Below are 25,742 nucleotides of genomic sequence, written 5' to 3'. Positions count from 1 at the left end.
ACCATAAATAACGACACGATACTACTCAGGGCACGATACTACTCAGGACACGATACTACTCAGGGCACGATACTACTCAGGGCACGATACCATAAATAACGACACGATACTACTCAGGACACGATACTACTCAGAGCATGATACTACTCAGGGCACGATACTACTCAGGACACGATACTACTCAGGACACGATACTACTCAGGACACGATACAACTAAGGGCACGATACTACTCAAGGCACGATACTACTCAGGACACGATACTACTCAGGACACGATACAACTAAGGGCACGATACTACTCAGGGCACGATACCATACGATAACGACAAGATACTACTCAGGGCACGAAACCATACAATAACGACACGATACTACTCAGGACACGATACCATACGATAACGACACGATACTACTCAGGACACGATACCATACGATAAAGACACGATACTACTCAGGGCACGATATCATACGATAACGACACGATACTACTCAGGGCACGATACCATACGATAACGACACGATACTACTCAGGGCACGATACCATGCACTAACGACACGATACTACTCAGGGCACGATATCATACTATAACGACACGATACCACTCAGGACAGGATACTACTCAGGACACGATACCATACGATAACGACACGATACTACCCAGGGCACGATATCATACGATAACGACACGATACTACTCAGGGCACGATACCATACGATAACGACACGATACTACTCAGGGCACGATATCATACGCTAACGACACGATACTACTCAGGGCACGATATCATACACTAACGACACGATACCACTCAGGACAGGATACTACTCAGGACACGATACCATACGATAACGACACGATACTACTCAGGACACGATACCATACGATAACGACACGATACTACTCAGGACACGATACCATACAATAACGACACGATACTACTCAGGACACGATACCATACGATAACGACACGATACTACTCAGGGTACGATACCATACGATAACGACACGATACTACTCAGGGCACGATACCATACGATAAAGACACGATACTATTCAGGACACGATACTACCCAGGACACGATACCATACAATAACGACACGATACTACTCAGGACACGATACCATACGATAACGACACGATACTACTCAGGGCACGATACCATACGATAAAGACACGATACTATTCAGGACACGATACTACCCAGGACACGATACCATACAATAACGACACGATACTACTCAGGACACGATACCATACGATAACGACACGATACTACTCAGGGCACGATACCATACATTAACGACATGATACAAAGCAGGTAACAGGACCGTACGCCAATCGTATTCGATAAAGGCTTTAAAACTACACATACGAAAGACTGAGGTGTGAAAATGTCACAGAAATGAAAGTACAAGGACGGCTAACCAGGTGTTCCAGAAGGGCACCCGTCTTCAATTAGATCGTTATGGCAAAGGTAGGAGGGTAGAGGGTCACCTGCCAGACCACGTGGGTTTTCTCCGGAATCCTCCCACAGTAAAACCCTCGGGCGCTGCCATCCGGGTCAACAAGATTGATTAATATAAGTCTGGGAAATGTTGTAAAATAAATAGATTTTATATTTTTACAACATCCGCCGTGTTAATCTAGGTCACATTATTTAATGTTAGTTTCTCAAAGATTTGATTGGGGTAGTGACCACAAGCACACTTTATAAACATCCACATGGCAGTATACATGTGATTCTTGAACTATAGAAAGGCGGGAAACATAATCGGATTCTGAGCCCAAATTCAATGATTCTAGGCCAACAACAAAATATTTTTTGAAAAAAGAGACATCTATGTTACAAGGCCAATGCTATATCCTAACACAGGGAATCGACACAAGCGATTGACGCAAATTCCAAACCCTCATTTGATTGATGTATATGATATATAATAATATATGAACCGTGGCTAATTTTAGTGAAATCCCTGTGAGCCCCAAGACGAGGGGACGCCATGGCCGAGTGGTTAAGGTGTCCCGACACTATATCACTAGCCCTCCACCTCCGGGTTGCGAGTTCGATACCTACGTGGGGCAGTTGCCAGGTACTGACCGTAGGCCGGTGGTTTTTCTCCGGGTACTCCGGCTTTCTTCCACCTCCAGGTTTTGGCACGTCCTTAAATTACCCTGGCTGTTAATAGGACGTTAAACAAAAACAAACAAACCCAAAGACGAATGTTCGTCGAGTGAGAAGTCTTTGTCATTCCGCCATAAATATCCAGTTCAGGTCAAATGGGCCTGAAACGTTGCTATGACCAAGAATAAAAAGTTAACCCAGAGTCCGACCCCTAGATCATCGCTTATCATCAACAAGTGATCTTGGGGTCCAACCATTTGGTTAATATTTCATTCTGAGTCATAGGAACGTAGGAACATAAGAAATTTTAGAGAGCTGAAGTAGAAATTAACAACGATATACAGTATGTATTACTACTTATTGTAACACGGGGACTTGATAACTTGTTCTATGCGGATTTCGATCTGTCTTTGTTTGTATAGATCATTTTAGACCATTAAAGATGACTTAATTAACATTATGTTAATAATATTGGATCCTCTCTATTGTTCTTATTAATTATAGAAATAATGCACGTGCTAGCTATTTCGGAAAATAATGTTCAGCAGGTTGAAATAACAAAATTGAATCATTTATCAAAACTTTAATAATTCATATATCAATTATCGGTCATACATGATATATATTTTCAGCAACATTAGAATTTAAAAGTAAACATTATTACGGGGAATTATATGTCCCTGATTATCGATTATCATGTTTATATGTTTTTTTATTTGTGTGTTTTTTGTTTTTTTTTATAATATCATTATTGTTTTTTATATTAACATATAAACATCTAGTTAAGAAGATAAACGAGTGTATAATCACACATCAACAGATTTATATTTTTCAATTAAGTGTATTCACAAATGGTATACAACAAGCATTAAACATGCTTGATGCAGAATTAAAACTTTGATAATGCATTTCAGATTAAGGGGAGATAAACGGTGTCAGACTCGGTTTACAGAAATCCAGACAGTCTAAATTTAGAAAAAGGGGGTTTCCGATAACGTACAGCTTTGCCGACATCGAGTGGTGATGAAACTTCTTGTTGTATACAATAATACCTTACAATACTATTTGTTTATTCATATTTTGATATAATTAGACACTAATGATGTTGATTTCGTGCCCAAATTATGTGGATGTAAATTTGATGGCGGATTGTGAGAGTACGACACTGGAAATTTCCATCTGACCCACTAAATGACTTATCGAGCTTCCAGGAAGGATAGAGATCTATATTACGGGGGCCTTCGTCACTACGTGAGGTGAGAGACGACAGTATTCTGGCGGTAGGTATTAATACAATATATATACTTAGGAAAATTGGTTTTAAATAATTCAATCATTCTTTTATCATTGTATATATTTTTTGTTGCAAAGGTCAAAGGCGATCGACTTGGGCAGGGTAGTGACGTTTAGTAGGCCGTATTATAAATTCATGCATTTTTATATTAAAGTTATCTTTTATATGACAAACCGTTGTAGAAAAAAAGGGCTTGGTTATATATCAATATTAATAAATTATTTATTTTTATTGATAAATTCTGTCGTTTTTTTAATATTAATAATTCTTGTGATCATTTATTAATATTAACAATTCATTTATCATTATTAATTATTCATTTACAATAAATGTATCTTTTTTACCAAAATGGCTTGCTACGTACAAACATAACAAAAATTCACAAAATGACAGTACTGTACTTTAAGCTATGAAATTAGTTTACACAAAATGTCAACAGTTTTCACAGTTTTCTAAACTCGAACAAGTGAATGAAAGTATACACAGGACGACCTGGATCGCGAAGTCATTTTAATATCGTACGGCGAACATATTCATGACAAACCAAGTTGAGGAAACGCCCCTTCTGGCTAGACTGGCTACCAGCCCCCAACTTCTTGCAAAGAATTACCCAGATACATTCTGTCTGCTTCCATCCCCCGCAAGTTTAAGACTTAGATAGGATCAGATATATTATAAACTCAATTTTATTTATAATTTCAATATTTTAGAGACGTGGGCGTGTATGTCTACCATCTAGTCTCCAGACAAAAAATTGTTGAAGCGTTGATATAGGAAAAATGAAAGAGAGGAAGAAGATGCTGGCGAGGGAGGGGACGAGAGGGAAAACATTTACGTTCTACTAAATATTTATTTGCAATAAACAGGAAAATAGGACAAACAAACATTTCAAACCAAAAGATATAATAAATGATATTAAAATAATACTAATACGGTTCATCTTCCCATTTCGTACAATTTGTCAACAAGTTGAAACGAATTATGAATACCCGTTCGTCTAATTGGTCGGTCATACGTATATGTATAATTTGTCTGTGGTTCATATTTATCTAAACATATCTCTATATTTAGGTAATAAGATAAGTTAAATTGTTGTGCTGGACTTATTGAGATTACAATAATATGCTGTGTCATGTAGATTACTCAACATCAGATATCTATTTACCCACCCTTAGTCCATAATACAAGGTATATAAATATATCAGTTGGTCACCACTGATATTTCAAGAAAAATGAATTCTCTGAAACGAAAGTCGCTATGACGTTTGCACTTTCTCGACTTTTTGTTTTATGAAATTGCGTATTTTCAAACTTAATATTGCAAACAATTCAGGGTATTTAGTCCAGAATTAGAGATGTTAGCCAAATCCCTAAGGATCTAGCACTAGAACGCATGGCAACGATACGGGTGATTTGGAATGTATATGATTACAGAGATTGTTCAATGAATTCAATGGAATTTTCACGAAAGTATGTTATGCTTCCCCACAAAGTAAACTTCACTACAGGTGAATACCATTTGATTTATATTAATATAACAATGTATTAGATATCATACACCATATATTTAAGGATTGAATAATGTTATGTTCGGGTGTATGGGGGTATAAACCTTTTTCGCAGTTCATAATAAATTTGTCTCAAGACCTATTGAGGTTTATACCCCCATACACCTCAACATAACTTTATTCAATCCTTATATTTATATTTTTTTGATGTTTTGTACAATATTTTGTCTTTGACAAATAGGGACTTATGGAAGTCTACCACAGAACTTACCGAAATGTACGTGATCACTCTTCGTCTACATATGGTTATTACTTTTAGGATTTCTTTCGTGAACAAACTTAATAGCGAATTAAAACAAATATTAGTTTTAAAGGAATTTATTTCATATAAATATGATCACTTTTGAAAAGGAATTAAAGAAATATAGTCCAAGCTCGACAAATGTATTCCTACGCCGGACTTGATATAGTTCATTGAAAAATGACTCAAGTTAACTGTGGTAGGTTCATTGAGTCTGAATTGAGTGGAAATATAAATATTAATAGATATACATACCTGGAATGTGTATATTATTACCTTTAGGCATGAATGCTCATGTTCAGTTGTACATTCTCCACTGCAGTACATTCATGTTCACTGTCAATTTCAAGTTTTCAACTGAAGTTTACATGGTAGTGCACGCCGATGTTTATTTTAATGCACTACATATAACTTTTTAAAATTTTGTTTTATTTATTTTACAATAATTCCGAAACAAGTTATATCAACTTATATTAATCACTTGTTGGCCCGGATGGAAGCGCGCGAAGGGTCTTACCACAGGCGTCTGCTTCTGGTTAATATTAATAGAAAAAAAATAGCCCTACGCCTACTATATATTAAGTTGATATAGTATGAGAAGGGTCTAATAGCGTTTTCTATTAATAAAGACCAGAAGCAGACGCCTGTGGTCTTACTGTGGGAAGAAACCGACCGAGTACTCATAGAAAATCTACGTGGTCGGGCAGGTGACCCCATACCTTTTTACGTCCGATCGGGGAATCGAACCCAGGCCGCCTGGGTGAAAGACGTGTGCTGCCACTGTGCTACCCGACCACCCACTACCTTGTTAACTATGCATACGTGCACAGGATACCAAGTTTAGTTTGCACGCAAAAGTGTGTCTGACTGGTAAAATAAATAAACGTTGGAATAATGTCCTTAAATGGTCGAGGCCTCTTTATGAATTGTTATTTGTCCCTCTGACTAAGGAGAATTATCTAGGACGTCAGGTTGAGTTCAGAGAGTGCGAGACATACAGAATTCGTTTTGCTTCCTTACTTCAAAAAATATTTATGTTTGTCAAAATAATTATGTCCTTTAGCAGAATAAAGTTCAGGGTTTTTTTAATTTCATTTATTTATTTATAAATCTCGGGTATGTAGTGGATGAGACCGCTATTGGAATCCTTACAAATCATTGAGCTATTCTTTACACAGAAATGGTCCTTACAAATAGGAAATAAAAATTAAATATTTATAAATGTTAATGATAAGCATTATAATCATGTCCCAAACTGACCCCCGCTACAGCGCCGACAAGGACTTCCTAAAAATAGGAACGTTGTCCTTGACCTTGACCTTGACCCAACAATCCTGAGACTCTAAACAGTCCGAGATATTATTGTCTTTTCGAATTGTGGGAAGTTTGATCACATTCCTTCCTGGATTGAAGTCACTGGAGGTCTGACAAACTTTGGCGTTCGTGCAAGTACGTACACAAGCACGCGCGGAGAGGAAGGTCAACGGTAGTGGAATTAAAAAGTAACCTATAGAGTAAAGAATAGAAACTGGACGTGATACTTTCATCATCCCCATGAAAAATAATGAGACTTTTCTTAGTTACTGACAGATCATGCCCAGCCTACTGATCAACAAAGAGTAGCAAAGGGAAGTAACTCTCATAGATCAGAACGTTGACAATTCGAATTTAGACGCATGTAATACTGTTAAACTTGTTTATGATATCTATTAAGTATACTTTATATCGTTCAGCGTTTTGACATGATCTGCCACTTGAAAACGCTTTAAGACACACACTTTATTTGTGTATTAACATTTGACCTCGTAATTGTTGAAGTGTTTGTATCCGGGTACTTCGTCAGTAAGATCCCGTTACTCGGCCAACCCGGAAGTTTCCTATTGCACTTTATAATTTGTAATCGTTATAACGAGCGCAGCCTAGCGAGGAAAAAGGTTACAAGGGCAAGTAATCCAGTCTTAAAACTGTACATGTCCCTGTTTGTGTTCAGGGGTTATTTGTGTAGCCCGCCCTCAAGCATAACCTTTTACCAGAGACCTATATACTAGGGATTCGCAACAAGCTCTTTGGCTTACCAAACGTCACCGCCGAGCGGAAGTTCGGGTAATTTATCCCATAGTGCATTGCTGCTCCTACTGTAACAGTGTTTAGACGCCATATTGAACGTACGCCTGAAACACGGTCAGCTTTATGACAGCTCATAGAAGACTATTGTCCGATTACAAATCACGGGAATCAAACGTAAGTGCAATTATTTCTTATGTAAACTGGTGTTCCAAACGTATTCCGTCGTACTTTATGTTCGGAAGACTGCACATGTGACCGTTCTTTTCACGGCGATTACCATGCTGGTTAGCTTATGTATGGTGTTAAAGACGATGCTACATGGTTTTAGTTTACTTGTTAAACTCCTTTTTTATTTATTGACCAATTTCAAAATGGTTTTCAAATAATTGTTGCTCGATAGTTACTGTATCGCGTTTAGTCACATTTGTTGTGTAATTCATTGTGAATATTTAGTTATTGCCCAGTGAAAATAAGTAAACAAAACAAATTATGGTTATACTGTGAATGGCTGGTGTTAAGGACAGTGCTACATGGTTTCAGTTTATATAATTAACTCCTTTTTTATTTATTGACCAATTTCAAAATGGTTTCCAAATAATTGTTGCTCGATAGTTACTGTATCGCGTTTAGTCAAATTTGTTGTGTAATTCATTGTGAATATTTAGTTATTGCCCAGTGAAAATAAGTAAACAAAACAATTTATGGTTATACTGTACATGTGAATGGCTGGTGTTAAGGACAGTGCTACATGGTTTCAGTTTATATAATTAACTCCTTTTTTATTTATTGACCAATTTCAAAATGGTTTTCAAATGATTTTGCTCGATAGTTACTGTATCGCGTTTAGTCAAATTTGTTGTGTAATTCATTGTGAATATTTAGTTACTGCCCGGTGAAAATTAGCTAGTAAACAAAACAAGAGAAAAAGATGGCTGGTATACTATCGTCTATTTTGTTTTTAACTGGAAGGTGTATATAATTTAAACTATCCATTAATTATATTCAATTCAACTTTAATATCATATTTATAATTAGATTAGTGATTTGATAGCTATAATCTGTAGAATTTTATATAGTATAATCATGACTTCTGTTAACATTGATCTCATGAATAATAAAGCCATTATTGAAAGAAATGCATTAATTGAAACTAATTGAAAAAAGCATAAATCAGTCTAATGTAAATTAAATTAAATATTATACTTTTTGTAAATTATTTAGTGTTTCAAAACAGATATTTGATACAGAATTGCAGGGATTGATCGAGGAATGAGTGTGTTGGAATATAATAGCTAATTTGGGGTATATGAATTTACTGCAGGGTATTTGAAATTTGAATGTTTCAAATTTAAATCTTATAGAAGCTTCTCTGCCTATTCTATACCATAATGTATCAATACTTATTAAACTTGATTTTTTTTTCAGAAAGCCAAAGAAGAAAAGATCTACCATTGGTACATGACCTAAGCACTATCAAAGTTTTCAATACTAAATAATAAAATATAATCAATCATCAAACATGACAGTGTTTTTTTTTTTTTCATTTTACTTAAGACTTTTGCTATAGCATTTGTCTAATAAACAAGAAATATCACAAAAAAAAGATAAAAGGCATAGTTTTAATGCTGGTTTTTATACTGTAAAACTGCTGGTGAAATAAATCAACGAATCACTGGTCTAGTGGTGGGTGCAGATGAGCTCTAAGGCCTATAAGATATATAACATTAAACAGATGTGTACAGGAGAGTGTTACATACATGTACATGAAAACTGTTCAATATAAAATTATCTACACTTTTGCAAGCCAAGTATAGATATTAACCTAAATTTGACAACTCTCTAACATTATTAACAGATAATAGTTGGATTAATTTAAAAACAGAATGTCTTTTGTAGTAATATTGTTTTATACATTTTACCCTCAGACCTGTATATAATGGACATATCAAAATAAAATTCTAGATTAGTTTATTTCAAGGATAATCTAACAAATACTAGAAAAAAAAATACAGTATAGAATTAGGTTGCGTGCACTATCTTCCTTAATACATTTGTATTATCAGAACCACTAATAAATTTCTTAATGCAATTATTTTAATTTGTTGGTAAGCACCCCCACGCATCCCCATCCCCACCAGCAAAATCAACAAAGAACAAAACAAAACTGTGCTACGCACACTACTGTAGGGTGTAGGACACGTGCTGTAACGAATTGTCACATCCCTGCATGTGTATTGGACGGCCGTCGATTTTGTTAATAAAAGAGAATAATTTTTCAAGGATAAAATAGTCTTCCGACATAAAACTTCAAGATTCATAATCTATCAAGATTCTGCTTTGGTTACGCAACGGTCACCAGTCAAACCGAAGCCGCAATTAGCTTAAAAATTCAATCTTACACAATTCGGTTCTAGTCCCCTGCTTCCAAAGCTCCCGATTCTTCGCCCAAATGTCTCTACAAATAGTTCACATCGTCTGACAAAGCAATGAGGCCGAATAACTAGCATACACTTAATAACTTGGTAAAGGAAGACAAGCTTCTCATAATACACAGGAAAATATGACGTTTGCGCAAACGTCAAAAAACCAACGTCATAAACTATGACGTCATCAACAATTGATATGGAAAATGGAAACCCCATACACTGATTCGAATGGAAATAAGAACTAGATCTACATGTAGTATAGATGTTATTTCAGGATTACGGCTTGATTATATTTTTTATGTTTTGTAGATATAACAAAAAAACGGAGTGCACTATAACTAAACGCGAAGCAGTTTTTGTGTCATAGCTGAATGACAAGAATAATATATTCAAGTTGATACTTATAATTTAGCCTAACACAGTACTATACACAATCCCTGTGGAAATTTTTTTTTTCTTTTTTTTTATTGACGGAACTATTTTCTCATAGAAATTATTACGCCGCTGTATCAAGCAACCAAAAGCGACGTTACAAACAGCGGAGTCTTTTTTTACGTTTGGGGCTTTGATTTTCTTAGCCACTAAAATGCTTTTTACAAGCAAGATTAAATTATACAAAAATATATAACATCATATTCTTGTTTTGAATTGATCATAATCACTCTTGGTGATTGAGCATTTTTAAAACAAGTTCTTTTAAATTTTACGAATCTTTCCTCTGTAGAAAAAAATTATTTAAGAAAGAAATTATGGCCCGAGGGTAACTTCAATCAACATGTCGAAAAGCTGAAGATAATAGAAAAGAGGAATATGAGGAGTCAAGGTTACATTACAAATTACAATATCACTGGACATATTTGGGAAGAAAAAAGGAAAAAGGAAAATGCGACAAAAAACAAACTTAGAGAACAAAGAGAAAAAGGAAAGAACATATCATGTTAACTTAATTTTAACGTTGTCCGCTCACAGCCTCTGTACTGATGTTATAATTACTGACTACATGTGTATAGTATGTTTTTTATTTTGATTATTTTTGGCTATCGTGGTTACTACTCAGGACACGATACTACTCAGGACACGATACTACTCAGGGCACAATACCATACAATAACGACACGATACTACTCAGGGCACGATACTACTCAGGACACGATACTACTCAGGACACGATACTACTCAGGACACGATACTACTCAGGACACGATACTACTCAGGACACGATACTACTCAGGGCACGATACTACTCAGGACACGATACTACTCAGGACACGATACTACTCAGGACACGATACTACTCAGGGCACGATACTACTCAGGACACGATACTACTCAGGACACGATACTACTCAAGGCACGATACCATACGATAACGACACGATACTACTCAGGGCACGAAACCATACAATAACGACACGATACTACTCAGGACACGATACTATATAACGACACGATACTACTCAGGACACGATACTACTCAGGACACGATACCATACGATAACGACACGATACTACTCAGGGCACGAAACCATACAATAACGACACGATACTACTCAGGACACGATACCATACGATAACGACACGATACTACTCAGGACACGATACCATACGATAACGACACGATACCACTCAGGACACGATACCATACGATAAAGACACGATACTACTCAGGGCACGATATCATACGATAACGACAAGATACTACTCAGGGCACGATACCATACACTAACGACACGATACTACTCAGGGCACGATATCATACGATAACGACACGATACTACTCAGGACACGATATCTTACTATAACGACAAGATACCACTCAGGACAGGATACTACTCAGGACACGATATCATACGATAAAGACACGATACTACTCAGGACACGATACCATTCGATAAAGACACGATACTACTCAGGACACGATACCATACGATAAAGACACGATACTACTCAGGACACGATATCATACGATAAAGACACGATACTACTAAGGACACGATATCATACGATAAAGACACGATACTACTCAGGACATGATACCATACGATAACGACACGATACTACTCAGGACACGATACCATACGATAACGACACGATACTACTCAGGACACGATATCATACGATAAAGACACGATACTACTAAGGACACGATACCATACGATAACGACACGATACTACTCAGGACACGATATCATACGATAAAGACACGATACTACTCAGGACATGATACCATACGATAACGACACGATACTACTCAGGACACGATACCATACGATAACGACACGATACAAATCATATTCGAATCCTATGTTCTGAAGTCCTTTTTATAATTAACATAGATCACAACACCTTATCGATTAGAAAGAAGACTGCCTAAATGTACAAATACATCTATATTGTATTCAGAATTATCGACTTTTCATATCATCTAATATCAATATGTCGTTCGATGAAAAATACGTTTACAGAATGTCAGATTTTGAAGTATTTTACCTGACGTCATGCACATGTTTACAAGGAATCGATATACCTAGCTGTAGTTATGTTGCCGATGAAACACCCGGGGGATGGAAGGTGAACATCTCGATATGAAGGCGGGGCGATAAAGGCTTTAAAAGTACACATACGAAATACTGGGGTGTGGAACTGTCACAGAAATGAAAGTACAAGGACAGCTAACCAGGTGTTCCAGAAGGGTACCCGTCTTCAATTAGATCGATATGGCAAAACGTAGTATGGGAGAGGGTCACCTGCCAGACCACGTGGGTTTTCTCCGGAATCCCACAGTAAAACCCTCGCGCGCTGCCATCCGGGCCAACAAGATTGATTATTATAAGTTTGGGAAATGTTGTAAAATAAATAGATTTTATGTTTTTACAACATCCGCCGTGTTAATCTAGGTCACATTATTTAATGTTAGTTTCTCAAAGATTTGATTGGGGTAGTGACTACAAGCACACTTTATAAACATCTACATGGCAGTATATGTGATTCTTGAACTATAGAAAGGCGGGAAACATAATCGGATTCTGAGCCCAAATTCAATGATTCTAGGCCAACAACAAAATATTTTTTGAAAAAAGAGACATCTATGTTACAAGGCCAATGATATATCCTAACACAGGGAATCGACACAAGCGATTGACGCAAATTCCAAACCCTCATTTGATTGATGTATATGTTATATAATAATATATTAACCGTGGCTAATTTTAGTGAAATCCCTGTGAGCCCCAAGACGAGGGGACGCCATGGCCGAGTGGTTAAGGTGTCCCAACACTTTATCACTAGCCCTCCACCTCCGGGTTGCGAGTTCGATACCTACGTGGGGCAGTTGTCAGGTACTGACCGTAGGCCGGTGGTTTTTCTCCGGGTACTCCGGCTTTCTTCCACCTCCAAAACCTGGCACGTCCTTAAATTACCCTGGCTGTTAATAGGACGTTAAACAAAAACAAACAAACCCAAAGACGAATGGTCGTCGAGTGAGAAGTCTTTGTCATTCCGCCATAAATAGATAGGTACTAATATCCAGTTCAGGTTAAATGGGTCTGAAACGTTGCTATGACCCAGAATAAAAAAAATAACCCAGAATCCGACCCCTAGATCATCGCTTATCATCAACAAGTGATCTTGGGGTCCAACCATTTGGTTAATATTTCATTCTGGGTCATAGGAACGTAGGAACATAAGAAATTTTAGAGAGCTGAAGTAGAAATTAACAACGATATACAGTATGTATTACTACTTATTGTAACACGGGGACTTCATAACTTGTTCTATGTGGATTTCGATCTGTCTTTGTTTGTATAGATCATTTTAGACCATTAAAGATGACTTAATTAACATTATGTTAATAATATTGGATCCTCTCTATTGTTCTTATTAATTATAGAAATAATGCACGTGCTAGCTATTTCGGAAAATAATGTTCAGCAGGTTGAAATAACAAAATTTAATCATTTATCAAAACTTTAATAATTCATATATCAATTATCGGTCATACATGATATATATTTTCAGCAACATTAGAATTTAAAAGTAAACATTATTACGGGGACTTATATGTCCCTGATTATCGATTATCATATTTATATTTTTTTTTTATTTGTGTGTTGTTGTTTTTTTATAATATCATTATTGTTTTTTATATTAACATATAAACATCTAGTTAAGAAGATAAACGAGTGTATACTCACAATAAACAAATTTATATTTTTCAATTAAGTGTATTCACAAATGGTATACAACAAGCATTAAACATGCTTGATGCAGAATTAAAACTTTGATAATGCATTTCAGATTAAGGGGAGATAAACGGTGTCAGACTCGGTTTACAGAAATCCAGACAGTCTAAATTTAGAAAAAGGGGGTTTCCGATAACGTACAGCTTTGCCGACATCGAGTGGTGATGAAACTTCTTGTTGTATACAATAATACCTTACACTACTAGTTTTTTATTCATATTTTGATATAATTAGACACTAGTGATGTTGATTTCGTGCCCAAATTATGTGGATATAAATTTGATGGCGGCTTGTGAGAGTACGACACTGGAAATTTCCATCTGACCTACTTTTCGAGCTTCCAGGAAGGATATATTACGAGGTCCTTCGTCACTACGTGAGGTGAGAGGTGACAGTATTCTGGCGGTAGGTATTCATACAATATATATACTTAGGAAAATTGGTTTTAAATAATTCAATCATTTTTTATCATTGTATATATTTTTTAGTGAAATAAATTTGAAGCATATTTTACCTTAAGAGGAAATGGGATTAAATGTTAAAACGGCTTGCCATATGCAAAGGTCAAAGGCGATCGACTTGGGCTGGGTAGTGACGTTTAAGTAGGCCGTATTATAAATTCATGCATTTTTATATTAAAGTTATCTTTTATATGACAAACCGTTGTAGAAAAAAAGTTTGGTTATATATCAATATTAATAAATTATTTATTTTTATTGATAAATTCTGTTGTTTTTTTAATATTAATAATTCTTGTGATCATTTATTAATATTAACAATTCATTTATCATTATTAATTATTCATTTACAATAAATGCATCTTTTTTACCAAAATGGCTTGCTACGTACAAACATAACAAAAATTCACAAAATGACAGTACAGTACTTTAAGCTATGAAATTAGTTTACACAAAATGTAAACAGTTTTCACAGTTTTCTAAACTCGAACAAGTGAATGAAAGTATACACAGGACCACCTGGATCGCGAAGTCATTTTAATATCGCACGGCGAACATATTCATGACAAACCAAGTTGAGGAAACGCCCCTTCTGACTAGACTGGCTACCAGCCCCCAACTTCTTGTAAAGAATTACCCAGATAAATTCTATCTGCTTCCATCTCCCGCAAGTTTAAGACTTAGATAAGATCAGATATATTATAAACTCAATTTTATTTATAATTTCAATATTTTAGAGACGTGGGCGTGTATGTCTACCATCTAGTCTCCAGACAAAAAAATGTTGAAGCGTTGATATAAGAAAAATGAAAGAGAGGAAGAAGATGCTGGCGAGGGAGGGGACGAGAGGGAAAACATTTACGTTCTACTAAATATTTATTTGCAATAAACAGGAAAATAGGACAAACAAACATTTCAAACCAAAAGATATAATAAATGATATTAAAATAATACTAATACGGTTCATCTTCCCATTTCGTACAATTTGTCAACAAGTTGAAACGAATTATATGAATACCCGTTCGTCTAATTGGTCGGTCATACGTATATGTATAATTTGTCTGTGGTTCATATTTATCTAAACATATCTCTATATTTAGGTAATAAGATAAGTTAAATTGTTGTGCTGGACTTATTGAGATTACAATAATATGCTGTGTCATGTAGATTACTCAACATCAGATATCTATTTACCCACCCTTAGTCCATAATACAAGGTACAATGTATATAAATATATCAGTTGGTCACCACTGATATTTCAAGAAAAATGATTTCTCTGAAACGAAAGTCGCTATGTCGTTTGCACTTTCTCGACTTTTTGTTTTATGAAATTGTGTATTTTCTAACTTAATATTGCAAATAATTGAGGGTATTTAGTCCAGAATTAGAGATGTTAGCCAAATCCCTAAGGATCTAGCACTAGAACGCACGGCAACGATACGGGTGATTTGGAATTCATATGATTACAGAGATTGTTCAATGAATTCAATGGAATTTTCACGAAAGTATGTTATGCTTCCCCACAAAGTAAACTTCACTACAGGTGAATACCATTGATGTATATTAATATAACAATGTATTAGATATCATACACCATATATTTAAGGATTGAATAATGTTATGTTTGGGTGTATGGGGGTATAAACCATTTTCGCAGTTCATAATAAATTTGTCTCAAGACCTATTGAGGTTTATACCCCCATACACCTCAACATAACTTTATTCAATCCTTATATTTATATTTTTTTGATATTTTGTACAATATTTTGTCTTTGACAAATAGGGACTTGTGCAAGTCTACCACAGTACTTACCGAAATGTACGTCATCACTCTTCGTCTACATATGGTTAATACTTTTAGGATTTCTTTCGTGAACAAACTTAATAGCGAATTAAAACAAATATTAGTTTTAAAGGAATTTATTTCATATAAATATGATCACTTTTGAAAAGGAATTAAAGAAATATAGTCCAAGCTCGACAAATGTATTCCTACGCTGGACTTGATATAGTTCATTGAAAAATGACTCGACTTAACTGTGGTAGGTTCATTGAGTCTGAATGGAGTGGAAATATAAATATTAATAGATATACATACCTGGAATGTGTATATTATTACCTTTAGGCATGAATGCTCATGTTCAGTTGTACATTCTTCACTGCAGTGCATTCATGTTCACTGTCAATTTCAAGTTTTCAACTGAAGTTCACATGGTATGCACTACCATGTGAACTTCAGTTGAAAACTTGAAATTGACAGTGAACATGAATGCACTGCAGTGAAGAATGTACAACTGATGTTTATTTTAATGCACTACATATAACTTTTTAAAATTTAGTTTTATTTATTTTACAATAATTCCGAAACAAGTTATATCAACTTATATTAATCACTTGTTGGCCCGGATGGAAGCGCGCGAAGGGTCTTACCACAGGCGTCTGCTTCTGGTTAATATTAATAGAAAAAAATATAGCCCTACGCCTACTATATATTAAGTTGATATAGTATAAGGGTCTAATAGCGTTTTCTATTAATAAAGACCAGAAGCAGACGCCTGTGGTCTTACTGTGGGAAGAAACCGACCGAGTACTCATAGAAAATCTACGTGGTCGGGCAGGTGACCCCATACCTTTTTACGTCCGATCGGGGAATCGAACCCAGGCCGCCTGGGTGAAAGACGTGTGCTACCCGACCACCCACTACCTTGTTAACTATGCATACGTGCACACGATACCAAGTTTAGTTTGCACATAAAAGTGTGTCTGACTGGTAAAATAAATAAACGTTGGAATGAAGCCCTTAAATGGTCGAGGCCTCTTTATGAATTGTTATGTGTTCCTCTGACTAAGGAGACTTATCTAGGACGTCAGGTTGAGTTCAGAGGGTGCGAGACATACATACTTCGTTTTGCTTCCTTACTTCAATTTAAGTTTATTTATTTATAAATCTCGGGTATGTAGTGGATGGAATCCTTACAAATCATTGAACTATTCTTTACACAGAAATAGTCCTTACAATTAGGAATTAAAAATTAAATATTTATAAATGTTGATTATCTATATGGAAACACAACGAACGTTGACTTTTGTTGATAAGCATTATAATCATGTCCCAAACTGACCCCCGCTACAGCGCTGACAAGGACTTCCTAAAAATAGGAACGTTGTCCTTGACCTTGACCTTGCCCTTGACCTTGACCCAACAATCCTGAGACTCTAAACAGTCCGAGATATTATGGTCCTTTCGAATTGTGGGAAGTTTGATCACATTCCTTCCTGGATTAAAGTCACTGGAGGTCTGACAAACTTTGGCGTTCGTGCAAGTACGTACACAAGCACGCGCGGAGAGGAAGGTCACCGGTAGTGGAATTAAAAAGTAACCTATAGAGTAAAGAAAAGAAACTGGACGTGATATTTTCATCATCCCCATGAAAAATAATGAGACTTTTCTTAGTTACTGACAGATCCTGTCCAGCCTACTGATCAACACAGAGTAGCAAAGGGAAGTAACTCTCATAGATCAGAACGTTGACAATTCGAATTTATTGTCGTTTACAAGACGCATGTAATACTGTTAAACTTGTTTATCTATTAAGCATACTTTATATCGTTCAGGTTTTGACATGATCTGCCACTTGAAAACGCTTTAAGACACACACTTTATTTGTGTATTAACATTTGACCTCGTAATTGTTGAAGTGTTTGTATCCGGGTACTTCGTCAGTAAGATCCCCGTTAGTCGGCTAACCCGGAAGTTTCCTATTACACTTCATAATTTGTAATCGTTATTTCCAATCGGAACACTTCGCCTCCGTCTGCGATGGTAGAAAATGACGAGGGGTTCCGATTGCGTTATTTTGAAAGTATTAACGAGCATAGCCTAGCGAGGAATAAAATAACAAGGACAAGTAATCCAGTCTTAAAACTGTACATGTCCCTATTTGTGTTCAGGGGTTATTTGTGTAGCCCGCCCTCAAGTATAACTTTTTACATTCTTTGTTAATTATTCCAGATACATGCTTTCATTTTGTGATATCTTTCAAACATACAACAGGTAAACCTAGCTGGTTTCAAAAATATAAATTTCCACATTAATTGATTTCATTTCAGAAACTCGTGTTGACGGGCATATTAATTCGGAGATTTGTTTACATTTCAGCTTTTATTTAATCGCAATCAGTGCTCGAGGTTGTCCTGGATATTTTTTAAATAACTTTTCAATTTATTTTATCTGCATCTATGTTACCATTCAAGATTATTCGCAACATCTCGGGGGAATTTCCGGCAACACTCGGAAATCTCCGAGTGTTGCCGGAAATTCCCCCGAGATGTTGCGATTGCATTCACGATTTGTCTCAAATTGCTGTCGGAAAAGTTCGGTATGTGGAGCCATGAAATTAATCTTTTCATGAATCATATTTCAGTTTCAGATCTCCGTATCTACGTGTATGATCTTAAAAACATAATTTTATCTTTCAGAACTCAACCAGGACGTGGGATGGCTGTTGGAGGACCGAATCCAAACTTCATCGGGGACTTGTGTGAGGAGACGAAGGAATGTTTATCATGTCGTGTTTGTCGAGATACTCTGAAAGACCCCCGAATTCTGGAGTGTGGTCACACCTTCTGTTTGGTGTGCATACAAAGAGTCTACATGGAATATCCCGAAGGGGTCAACTCGGCCCTTTGTCCATTATGTAAAACCCGATTCTTTCCGAAAGGAAAAAATGCGGGAAATTTCCCGAAGAATTATGTGGTTATGGACTGTTTGTCAATGCTGGAGAAATACGATCAAGAAGAAAAAGAAGAAATTCCGGAAGACGAAATCTGTGAGATGTGTGATGATGCAGAGACCGTCGCAGCAACTACTTACTGTGTAGAATGTTGCAGGTATTTGTGTCAAAAATGTGAAAAGAAACACCGGAGGCTTCATGCTGAGCATGTCTCCGTGAATCTTAACGAAATCAGGGATACCAAGCTCTATGACTTACTTCGCAGTCACAAAGAGGACGAGGATTGTCCAGACCACCCAGGTTCGAGGATGACGCGGTTTTGTGTACCATGTAAAAAGCCAGTGTGCGAACAATGCTGCCAACTACCGTCTCATCAGCGACATCGCACTTCGCCCGTTAGTTCGACTGTGGAAAGTGTACAACGGGATATTTCGCGTTTGATAAATGACGTTGAAAAAGTATCTAAAGAACTAGAAAAGTGTCGTGCGTATTGGTCTCGCCTCCACGAAAAACTCGAAGATTCCCACGAGTCGATGCGGAATAAAGCGATTAAGCGAGCGCAGGAACTCCGAGTAATGATCGATAATAAAAAAGACTCCACTTTACGTCAGATCGAAACGTGCTACACAGAAAAAAACGCCGACATTAAAGTTCATTTGGATCAACTGGAAGTTGATATCAGTAATCACAAAAATCTTCTAGAAATGGCAAGGGCTGTTCAAACAGTAGGATCTGCCTGTCAGAAGTTCAAAGAGCTGAAATCTTTACAGGAACAGTTGGCACAAAGCCGTCCTGAGATTCACTGGCCGTCGACCTTCTATAGACACAGTATCCACTTTTCTCCATATAGATACGGGAAGCTGACCGATAGACAAGGTATAGGTGACGTAAATTCCAAATATGACTCCTTCCTGTTTTACAATTACTGGACTCTGAAAAAGATAACGGTCGAGACTATCATCCCAGTGTGAGGAGAAAGCCGCTGTCTCTATGGACGATATGACGACAGCGGTAGACACTTTCTGATTGGGCGATTTGGAGAACTCCGTAGCCACTTTCTGATTGGGCCATTGGGGGAACTCCGTAGACACTTTCTGATTGGGCGATTTGGAGAACTCCGTAGCCACTTTCTGATTGGGCGATTTGGAGAACTCCGTAGCCACTTTCTGTTCGGACGATTTGGAGAACTCCGTAACCACTTTTTGTTCGGACGATTTGGAGAACTCCGTAGTCACTCTCTGTTTGGGCGATTTGGAGAACTCCGAACCCACTTTCTGATCGGGCAATTTTGGAAACTCCGTAGCCACTCTCTGATTGGACGATTTGGAGAACTCCGTGGCCACTCTCTGATTGCTCGATGTGAATAAAATGGAGGACACAATCTGATTGGGCGATGCGAGGACAGTGGTAGCCACAATCTGATTAGACTATATATAAGGAGATGAGAAGAATGCTCTGCCCGATTGGATAGATTATAATGAAGCATTTCAACGTCTTCACCGTTTGTTATTTAAGGAGTTCGTTGGGCGGTAGTGCTGCCGTCAGTAATGAAAAGGAAAGAACAGCTTTATCGAGAGCTTCATTTGCATTCTAGATCATTCGATTCCATTCCCCACTAAAACTGGATGAAAATATTCCAGAGGTGCAAACCAATATGGTTGGAACAGGGTGTGTCAGGTATTTTACTCATTTGTAGTATTGACAGTTTAAAGTTTCATTGGAAGTAGTGGAATGTTAACGTGATATCTGAAGTATATCTCATAAGTAAGATAGTTGAGTATGTATGCAGTTATTTATATGTTTTACATCCAGACATCATTTTCACATCTCTTCCTAACATTATTCTCGCTGAAAGTGATATCACAATATCATTATACCCGTAAGGAAAGTATTAATGATGTATATTTTAAAATAATGTTTATTTTGTATTAATATATTGCATCGCAGAGAAATTCTATCGAACCCTGTCTCTGTAATCTGTATCTTAGTAGCGAGTTTTATTGGGATACTGATGTAGTTTTTCCTTTGCTGGTGTTAATTAGATGTATTGGATGTAATGGCGTGTTCTGCTGTTTTGTAAGAAGCAGTGTGTAAGCTGTCGGCACTGTAGCATCTTTAACAGATGTGTCAGTTTTTGACAGTATATTATTATGGAAACAGCATTCACAAGGTCACAAAATAATGTAACTTACCACAGAAATCGTATCATTTAAAACTTATACCATCTTCATACCATTAACAGGTGCTTGAAGTAACATAATTAATTAACTGATTTATGTTCTTGCTCAAATGCATTATTTTGCATAATATGTTCACGTATATTTTAAAGTATTATATGTTCGAATTTTACCCTTTAATGAGTTTACATTTTTAAGCAATTTGAATTTTCATTTTCTAATCTGCTAATTTCTGTTTTGAATTAACATGGCTTTTATTTTATCCACAATCTGTTCACTTCTTTTAGAAACGATACATGTTCCAATTTCATTATCTGATATGTTCATTTCCAGTTTCAAGCGTCATACGTTAAATTGTCATTATCTAATCTGACCACTTCACATTTGAAGCGTCATATTTACCATTTACATCATCTGAACTATTCAGCTCCTATTTGAAGCGGCATATGTTCCAAATCCATCATCTAATCTACGAACTTTTCTGTTGAAGCATATGAACTAAACTTATGATTTCCGCTTATTAAGGCTGTGATATACATGTATTTTGTGTTATTTGTAAAACTTTGAATACGATATAGACATGTGATGTATTAGTTTTGAGATTAATTAAAAAATATATATGTACTTGTATACCATGCAGCAATATAATAACACTTTATAGAGTAGGTAGATTATCGTTTGTAGTGGTAGTCGTGTAAGATACTAAGTAAGAGTTACTGTTCGACACCATATAAAACAAAGACTTTTGTATAACTATATAAAATTATATTGTCATCAATTTGAATTAATTCTATGTTTGTTTTATATTGTCATGGTGCAATACCAGCTTCTTCCCACCGATTCATTTAGACGTTATTCCTCTGAAAATCAGTCTGAATATTTCACGATTCAACAACCTTGTGCCAGAGTATCCATGAATGACTCAGATTTCCTTATACATTTGTATATTTAGAAAACACATGTTGGATAGAAAGAGTTTATAGGTCCGAGTCACAAAGTTTCCCGTTCAGTGTTTAATGGAATAGCATGCAGGTCATGGTTTTGACATTGTTATATTTTTGTAACATGATTTTGTCATTTTTTCACATCCACAAATGTTTTTGAATTTCCTTGAACACTGGCTTATTCTTATGTTCACCGGTACAATATATGTTGGTTACAGTTAACACTATATTTTGAGGTTATGTTGATATTTGTTTGGTATATGAAAATCTTAATTACACCATAAGATGAACAAATCCACGTGCTTCCTTTAATTTTACCTTCGTAACATTACTAGTCATTTAGTTGTGTGCCAAAGTAAACGATTGTGTCCTCAGTCGGGTCAGTTTTATCCTATAATCTGTTCACTTCTTTTTGAAGTGTCATATGTTCAATTTTCTTCATCTAATCTGACCACTTCACATTTGAAGCGGCATATGTTCCAAAATCATCTGATCTGTTAAATTTTCTTTTGAAGCATATGAACACAAAATACATACATGTTTCCTTCTAAACTGGAAATATTAAAAGGGTTCATAAACCGATATCATTACTATGGTGGTCAACGGGTTATACAGGTATAGCATGTTGCCCAGTTCACACCAGACCATTCCGTCAAACCATTTGATGTGATAAAATATTTTGAAATGAAAACGATAGTGTATAATATACCAAACCTGACAACTGTTCACGGATTATAATACATATACATAATTGCTATTATATCATTGTTGAAATTTCTTTTTTTAGTAATTTTTTCAGTGTTTATTTTCATAGTGAATATTTTATTTTAAGAAACATTATTTTTGTAATAAGACAAAGAATCCAGCAAACATCTTAGATCTTGCCTTTGCCTTTTTAACCACCATATGCCCGTTTGTGTACCTCTCTCAAAGGGGAAATTAAAATTAGTTTTTGTATGTTCCATGGGGGAACATCAGATATGATAATTTCAGCTATGTTGGTCTTTTTGATGTTATGAAGGACATTTTAAATTTGGATACCAATTGTTGACAGTAATTTTGGTATTTTGGGTTGAATACTTTGGGTCAAAAGCAGGAATTTTAGGGTTTGATTTAATTGAGCTGCAAACTATAATGCAAGTTTTTCTAAGGTGTTGTTCGAAAGGCTCCAAGGGCCAAACCTATCCCTGGTCCAAACCTATCCCTGGTCCAAACCTATCCCTGGTCCAAACCTATCTCCTTGTCCAAACCTATCCCCTGGTAATGGATTGGGTCTAGCAGTGTTAGGTATCATCATCATTCGCTAACATGTATGCTATAGAACCGTTTTGCAGTTTTGTTCCAAGAAGTGATCAGTAGACGAGCAACATATTTTCCTTTCAAAACTTTAATATCGTTGTCGCCACCGTCGCCATGGCAACTCCTAAGTACCGCCTTTCCGACATCCATCGAAGGCGACACAATAAAACAATCAGAGGTAACAGCCAGGGTCCCCATTCCGGACGTTAGTAGTTTCTAGTTTTAGACTCTGCGGTTTTGTAGTCTCTGCGGTTTTGCTTTGTTTATTGTTGTTTAACATCCTGTATTATTATGCTGAACGTTAAGCAGGATTGGCAAAAACCTTTTTATATATTTTATATAGACTCTGGTGGCTTTGATAAAACATGGCCGCGCTCGGATTATTTTTCATTCCACTAACGTAGTATATTTTGTATTGTATACAATAAACCGGCGATACCAACAGTTATATATAATGTACTTGTACGGATTACAGTTTTTAACGTTTAAGCAGATTCAACTCCAAGTTCCGGAAAATTTTTCTGTATGTCTGTAATTAGTTTACCATAGATGCCTGATCTAGAAATGTGGTTTCCATGACACCAGAATAGAACATCAAGGAAACGTAAATTTGAACCATAGTGCGTTCTATCTCTATCAGTCTTCCCACACGTTACCATGCAGTTGTTATCGTCATTGTTGAATTTTGTAAATATATTAAATATCAAGTTCAGAAACTATTTGAGAATAGTGATTAGTTCAGAAAAATATTTAAGAATAATAACAAGATTAGAAAAATGTTTAAGAATGATCATTAGATTTAAAACATATTTAAGAGTCTTATTGTCATCGCTGTTGCTAATAATATTTTTATTTCTCAGAAATATATCTGAGGGTCTTCCAACATATGAGGATTTTGTTGCTGCTGTCCTGCTTGTCGTCGCCACAGGCGCTTGCATAGAAAATATGACTTTCAATTTTTTTTTGATATGACAGTGGTATGTGTAATCTGTTAAGTGCTTGCATAGAAAATATGACTTTCATTTTTTTTTGATATGACAGTGGTATGTGTAATCTGTTAACAGATTACACATACCACTGTCAAAAAAAAATGAAAATAACATTTTCTATGCAAGCGCCTGTGGTCGTCGCTGCTGCCTTTGTTGTTGTAGTATAAGCTGACTGTTGAAATAAAGCTTACTGGTTTTATTGTATGGTTTGTTATTTTGGCCGCAACTGTAATATAGCTGGCTGGTTTTGTTGTTGTTGTAGTATAAGCTGCCTGTAGCACTATATCTGACTGGTTTTGTTGTATTGACTGTGGTTGTACTATAGCTGACTGGTTTTGTTGTATTGACTGTGGTTGTACTATAACTGGCTGGTTTTGTTGTATTGACTGTGGTTGTACTATAACTGGCTGGGTTTGTTGTATTGACTGGTTGGACTATAGCTGGCTGGGTTTGTTGTATTGACTGGTTGTACTATAACTGGCTGGGTTTGTTGTATTGACTGGTTGTACTATAGCTGGCTGGGTTTGTTGTATTGACTGGTTGTACTATAGCTGGCTGGTTTTGTTGTATTGACTGTGGTTGGACTATAGCTGGCTGGGTTTGTTGTGTTGACTGTGGTTGTACTATAACTGGCTGGTTTTGTTGTATTGACTGTGGTTGTACTATAACTGGCTGGTTTTGTTGTATTGACTGGTTGTACTATAGCTGGCTGGGTTTGTTGTATTGACTGTGGTTGTACTATAGCTAGCTGGTTTGTTGTATTGGCTGTGGTTGTACTATAACTGGCTGGGTTTGTTGTATTGACTGTGGTTGTACTATAGCTGACTGGTTTGTTGTATTGACTGGTTGTACTATAGCTGGCTGGTTTGTTGTATTGACTGTGGTTGTACTATAGCAGGCTGGTTTGTTGTATTGATAATGGTTGTACTATAGGTGGCTAGGTTTGTTGTATTGACTGTGGTTGTACTATAGCTGACTGGGTTTGTTGTATTGACTGTGGTTGTACTATAACTGGCTGGTTTTGTTGTATTGACTGGTTGTACTATAGCTGGCCTGGTTTTGTTGTATTGACTGTGGTTGTACTATAGCTGGCTGGGTTTGTTGTATTGACTGTGGTTGTACTATAGCTGGCCTGGTTTGTTGTATTGACTGTGGTTGTACTATAACTGGCTGGTTTG

The 25,742-nt window shown here is 36.3% G+C and overlaps 2 protein-coding genes across 3 annotated transcripts in view; one reads left to right on the top strand and one right to left on the bottom strand.

Annotated features, from left to right (window-relative positions):
* Positions 1 to 9,860, bottom strand: part of LOC117315027 (pyruvate kinase PKM-like) — a 56,200-nt gene extending 46,340 nt beyond the window's left edge. The window contains exon 1 of the mRNA XM_033869159.1: positions 9,696 to 9,860. Coding sequence (XP_033725050.1) covers positions 9,696 to 9,803 — 108 coding nt within the window. The 5' untranslated portion in view covers positions 9,804 to 9,860. The remainder of the gene's footprint in view (positions 1 to 9,695) is intronic.
* On the top strand, positions 3,121 to 22,116 carry LOC117315029 (tripartite motif-containing protein 2-like). Of its 2 annotated transcripts, none has more exons than XM_033869167.1 (2): positions 3,121 to 3,406; positions 18,902 to 22,116. In XM_033869167.1, exon 2 carries the CDS (start codon positions 18,921 to 18,923, stop codon positions 20,124 to 20,126), a length of 1,206 nt encoding a protein of 401 aa, XP_033725058.1. In that variant the 5' UTR covers positions 3,121 to 3,406; positions 18,902 to 18,920; the 3' UTR covers positions 20,127 to 22,116. The 2 variants fall into 2 exon arrangements, with proteins under 2 accessions (XP_033725058.1, XP_033725057.1); XM_033869166.1 differs by lacking the exon at positions 3,121 to 3,406 and adding an exon at positions 14,098 to 14,368.
* The last annotated feature ends 3,626 nt before the right edge of the window (positions 22,117 to 25,742 follow it).

The sequence above is a fragment of the Pecten maximus genome, chromosome 17 (genome assembly GCF_902652985.1).
Source record: "Pecten maximus chromosome 17, xPecMax1.1, whole genome shotgun sequence".
Taxonomy (NCBI): Eukaryota; Metazoa; Mollusca; class Bivalvia; order Pectinida; family Pectinidae; genus Pecten; species Pecten maximus.
This window is presented reverse-complemented; position numbering and strand designations above follow the sequence as displayed.